General features: G+C 37.2%; 1 protein-coding gene across 1 annotated transcript in view; it reads left to right on the forward strand.

The window, feature by feature from the left end:
- The window catches only part of SLC13A4 (solute carrier family 13 member 4), a 28,674-nt gene extending 24,014 nt beyond the window's left edge, over window positions 1-4,660 (forward strand). Inside the window, exons 13-16 of the mRNA XM_080593784.1 lie at window positions 891-1,021; window positions 1,843-2,004; window positions 3,578-3,715; window positions 4,459-4,660. Coding sequence (XP_080449910.1) covers window positions 891-1,021; window positions 1,843-2,004; window positions 3,578-3,715; window positions 4,459-4,596 — 569 coding nt within the window. The 3' untranslated portion in view covers window positions 4,597-4,660. The remainder of the gene's footprint in view (window positions 1-890; window positions 1,022-1,842; window positions 2,005-3,577; window positions 3,716-4,458) is intronic.
- The last annotated feature ends 1,340 nt before the right edge of the window (window positions 4,661-6,000 follow it).

Raw genomic sequence — 6,000 nt, forward strand, 5'->3', positions numbered from 1 at the left:
ACAGAGTTTTGAAAATTTATGACTGAGCTTTAGGAAAGGTTGAAATGTAGTTCCATATTGAGAATGATAATGCAGAGATTTGCAAAGTTGGGTGAAGGTAAGCTCTAGTAAATAATTTGGTCATTCCTTGTATGTAAGAAGTCATTGATAATCTCATCAAGTAGATGTAAAAAAGGTAAGTAAATATGTGACAGTTGTAATTTTTGGTAATGCTCCTTTTGCAATCTTCCTGATAATAACAATGATCAACATTTCACGTTCATTTTTGGATAGCACTCAGAAGTATCGATCGGTTTGCTGTGCCAGGCTTTCAGCAATAATGTATGGAAACAGAGCTCCCTGCATAGTCTTATGTAGAGATTACAAGTGTATATAGATATGTGGTTTTTTTGTTTTTTTGTTTTTGGTTTGTTTTATACTGAAATGCATGCAACATTCAGGAAAAATAACACCCTCTGGCTTCTACTTCAAGAAATTATTCAGGGACATAAATGCATTTTATTAAGCTTCATGACTTAGTGGGGAGAGAGAAAATGTCCTTTAACAAAATAAACCCATTTTAACTTCATCTTTGTAATTTACAGATAATTTTCACAGGTATATACACAGCAGACAGTCCCTCAAGAAGCTGTATCATAAAGCACAGAGTTTTGTAACTATTGACATCAACAGAGCAGCCAAGTGGAGGTCAGGGTATTGGGAATCAATATGCTGCATTTTCTGAGGCTGAGCTAACCAGAGAATTAAGCTATGCTTTTCTTCTTCATCTCTCTCACAGACAGGTCTCAAGATAACTTCCATGGTTATTGCATTATTGCTACTAGCATGAAATGTGAAGATCTTTGTATAAATGCCAATGTAAAATTGATCACACACTTATTTTCATGTAGGAGATGTTGAAAGGTCAACAAACATTAACACACTGGATCCCATCATTACCTGGAAGGACTTCCAGAAGACTATGCCCTGGGAAATTGTAGTGTTGGTTGGAGGTGGTTACGCCTTAGCAGCTGGATGCAAGGTACTGATTTAGATTATATTCCCCTTCCTAAAATGAATAAATAAATAAATAATGCAAACTTTGAATTTTATCCTTTTGTATGCTCCTCAGATTGGAATTATAAAGCAGATACTTTCAAGTTTGTACACAAGCTAGCCCCTACTCCCTAAACTCAATGGAAAGATACCTAGCTAACAAAAGAATGGGTAGGGCTCAAGTCAGTTGTGTAAGCATAGGCACCTACTGCCATTTCAGATGCTCTAGTAGAGCTAGATATTCCTACAAGGCTGGTAAAAATGACACAGGATCTGAGGGAAACCTCACCCTTTCTCAACTAGCAGCTAGCTAGCTGTGGGAAGAACATCTCAGCTGCCACTGGTTGCTCATATTTAGGCAACTGGGTCAAACACCCAGCATTGATAAAACAAATCATTCTCTAGGCTATACCGACTGTATCTCCACTCAATACAATTCGTGAATATACACCTAGTTCTCCTACAGACACCTATCTGTAGGCAAATAAATTTGTGTATGAGTTCTACCTACACTATGAAATCCTTCATCACCAGTTTGCAATACTTCAGTTTGCATGCTGAAGAAAGAGGAAAGATCAGCCTTGGTGCCAATTCATGTTATTTATCTTTTTGATACTATGGATAACTGTTTATTAGACACTACAGTGAAATCCAGTTTACTAAACAAAAGGTAACGGAGAAAGCATTGATCTAAATTTTGTTTATTTGCTGGTGGCATTCTCTGATGCAAACTGCCCTGAAAAGAACAAACTGGTTATCAAACATCCCATGTACTTAGTCATTCTTGTGCTTCTGTCCTTTTCTCAGACGTCTGGCCTCTCTACGTGGATTGGACACCAAATGCTGTCCCTGAGCAGCCTTCCCTACTGGGCCGTAACTCTACTGGCCTGCATTTTGGTGTCCCTTGTTACAGAGTTTGTTAGTAACCCAGCAACTATAACCATATTTCTACCTATTTTATGCAGTATGGTGAGTAAAAATAATGGCATTTTTAGTCTGTTGTTTTCTCATAGGCCCATAGGAATTTTTCAGGATGGGAGGGTATTGGCATTCGGATCCCATGAATCCCTGCCTTGGTTTCCAAACTATTGATCTGCAGTCTTGTGTTCAGAAGGCTTTATAAACTCAGCCTGGCAAAAAATACTGACAGGCAATTTTAGCACTGATAAATTTATTTGAGATTTCTAGGACAAAGCAAAAGCATAGCTCCTGCCCTGAAGAATAGATTGTTTAAATAAAAGGAAAGGTGATCATGTAATCAACAAGATAGTTGGTGAAGTCTGCATAAAGCTTATCAATGTTATTTTAAATGTGTAGTTCATTAATTAGTGGTCACCCACTCATTACTTCTAAGAAAAGACTGTACTAATGAATTCTGTATCAGATTAAAATGTGTTCAAGGGTGTGATCTGGTAAGTGTGCTATCATCCAACATGGAAAGCAGAGGTTTTGTAAGGAAAAGTTAACAATTAGTAAACTGGTGACAAAGGCAGAGGAAATAAATGCAAATCTCATTCCGTATTAGAATAGCAGTTAGAGAAACCTATCTCATTCCTTTTTTTTTTTTGTGTAATGTGAAGCTTTCCTTACCAAGAATGCAGACCATGATTCTTGTTTCCCTATTATAACAATTTTATGAGATTGAGTCAAAGAACATTATGTGAACTGCTCTGAGGTAATATGAAGATACGGTCAGATGAAAATAAGTAATTATGTTAGAATGGCTTATGAGTTCAAATTTACCTCTGCACTACACTTAAAGAGACTCTCCTAAAGAGAAATTTAGTGTGGTAATCTCCTTTTAGTAGCATGAATAGCCATTTTTATACAGTATTTCTTTTTTGACTGTGAAAGAAACTTGGAGACACTTCTGTCTGCAGTTAGCCTTCACTCTTCAGTTAGCCCTTCCTTTCCCTCCCACATAGAACTATGTATTGTGTTGCTACAACAACACAAATTAAAATACAAAATTTCACCCCCACTGAAGGCTGTAGTGGAAGAACAATTATTTAGACCACTTTAAAAAAAATAAAAATAAACTTTCCACCAGCACTGCCCCCTCACAATGCAAATTCAGACCAAGCAACTATTTTTCTTAAACACTGCTTGGAAAAGCTTTACAGAATTGTTTCAGCAACTTCAGCAGCTGTAATAAGGAAATTCTTCATTTAAACCAGCTTTGATCTCTCTTGGATGAAGACTGAAGCAGCTCTCAGTGATCAGATCCACAGCTCAGAATGACAGGGAGAACAAGTGAGAGAAAGGCTGAGGAAGGCCTAACAGTAGCTATGTCCACCCATGCCCAGTGTGAAATAGCTCAACAGAAATCCCTGGAGGGTGACCAGCTCCAAAGCAAACCATTATCCCACTTTAAAGAACAAACAAACAAAAAAATATTTCCACACTTAGATTTAGATATGAGGGAGCTGAGATTCATAAACTTATTATCTTCACATAAAGCAGAGACAGGTTTTTCATCTTAACTATGAGCACGGCTTTTACTGGTTAAGTAAAACTTCTCTTCCTGCCCCTCTCCTTCCAGTCAGAAACCCTGCTTATCAACCCTTTATACACTCTGATCCCTGTCACCATGTGTATCTCCTTTGCGGTGATGCTGCCGGTGGGTAATCCTCCAAATGCCATTGTCTTCAGTTATGGGCACTGCCAGATTAAAGATATGGTGAGTCTTGAGATTGGGTATATTCTCCGATACTTCATGCAACCCCAACACCCTGTCCCCACATCCAGCAGCCAATAATAATGGTGATGATATTAGTGTTAATATAAATTCATGCTGATTTGCACTACTGTTATGACACAGAGCTGCCAGGTTAAGAACATCCGTACTTCTACTGTAGAATATGCACATTTCTTGTCTTTATTTTTTATGAACATAATGGTCAAACAGGTATCAAAGAGTAGAAGTACACAATACTTTGTGTTGACCTATTAGGACAAGCAAAATGGCAGTTGCAGAGGAAAGAGACTGCACAACACAGTGCTTGGAGAAATCAGGAGAGCACAGGGAATCGGATTTATCATGTAGCTCCACACTAAAACATGCTGTTATCACCCTTCTATGTGTAGTACAAAACCCCATTCTCATTATGTGATTGAGAAGTTCAAGTGACAAACTAAGTAGTTTTCTGATTAGGTGCATCAGCATTTATCCCTCCTGAATACTCTCACGATATTCACTCTGATACATAATAGTTGTGCTTTTTTGTCACTTTGGAAGTCAGCATATGTATATTATCATTATACATATAAACAGGTATACGTACATATACAAATATATTCCATCAAAGTTAGTTCTGCACCATGTACCCTCTTGTCTTCTTTTTTTTTTTTTTTCCATGTTAATTGTTTTTGATCAAGTCATCACTGACCATGCTCTGGTGATTTTTTCATTTTTTTTCATAGGTGAAAGCTGGCTTGGGTGTAAATCTGATTGGTCTGGCTGTTGTCATGGTGGCAATCAACACATGGGGAATTAGACTCTTCCAGCTGAATACTTTTCCAGAATGGGCAGCAGTAAGCAACATCACTCGCCAAATTTAGCCTTTTTTTTTTTTTAAATCTTCAAATTAAAAAAAAAAAAAGTAAAAAAAAGTAAAAAAAACAATGCAAGACCAAAGCAAGTAGGGGCAAGACCAAAGCAAGTAGGGACAAAATACTAAATCTATATTGTACATATGAAAGAAAAGAGAAAATTTGTGCATACATATAACCAAGATCTGGGGAAAAAATAAAATAAATAACAAGAAGGTCTTCTGCATAACTCCGTAACTCTTCAGTTCTGAAAATCAATGTGAGTTAAACGGGGAGATTATCTTTCTTCTGTTGTTTTCCCTTAGATACCATAAATATGAAAAAAAAAAAAAAAAAAAGGTTTGTTCCAAATTCTCTGCCTATGGATTTTTCATGGTCTAGAACAATTATGTAAGCTCTATAAAACAGGAGATATTGGACTTCAATGAGAGAAGACAAGTATGCATACACTCGTGTACTCAGTAGTTAGATATTCAATTCCGCTGTTGACTTCTACAATGAATAAAAGGTGAGTCTTCTTCCCAAATCCAGAGTTTTCTAAGCCTACTTCTTTTGAAGGCAAATTATTACTATTCTTTTGAAGTAAGTCATCACTGTGTTGGGAAAAAAAAAAAAAAAAAGTTTATCAGAGAATGCATATGGCCTGGAAATATATACAGCTACCCACCATCCGCTACAGCATTTCAAAGGGATAATAAGAAATGACAAAACAGATAAGAAGTCTCTTGGAAAGGAGATTTTTTTTTTTATGCTGTTGGTGGTTTGTTGTTGTTGTTATTGCTTTTTTTGGTTGGTTGGTTGGTTGGTTGGTTGGTTGGTTTGTTATCACACAGCATTAGTATAAAGTTTCCAGTATTGCAGCACTTGCAATCCCTGATAGAAAGTTTTGGTCAATATCTTCTTTCCTTATTACTGTGCTGCAGTGGAAGCTTCTTCAGCAAAGGGAGCCACAACCAGCAAAATATTACCTGGCCTACAGACCCATTGCTGTCCTCTCTTTTGGCTCTGATTAGATGGTTATGGATTTATGATTTTCCTGACAGAGAAAGTACCATCTCTTCTAAGATAGCCCTCAGTGCTACTCCATGAGTAAGAAGGGAGAGGGCTGAAGTGGAGTTGCACTGGCATATCTCGTCATCGTATGTATTCACTTGAACATCACACCCACCTGCTCTCTAGCAGCCCAGAGAACAGGACCTTGAAATGTGGGAAACTGTCACATAGAGCAGATAATTAGAAGACCAACAAGGCCAATCTCTTTATCATATGCAAAGTGAATGCCCTTGCTGACTGGATCCCTGTGATACTTAGTAAACCTTCTCTTGCATTATGTGCTGCTTTTAATCATTTCTTTAATGTCAATGACTTTAAGCTGTATATTAAGATGATTGAATTTCATGTAATCACACTCTT

Source organism: Anser brachyrhynchus (genome assembly GCF_964034855.1).
Source record: "Anser brachyrhynchus genome assembly, chromosome: 1".
NCBI classification, from domain to species: Eukaryota; Metazoa; Chordata; class Aves; order Anseriformes; family Anatidae; genus Anser; species Anser brachyrhynchus.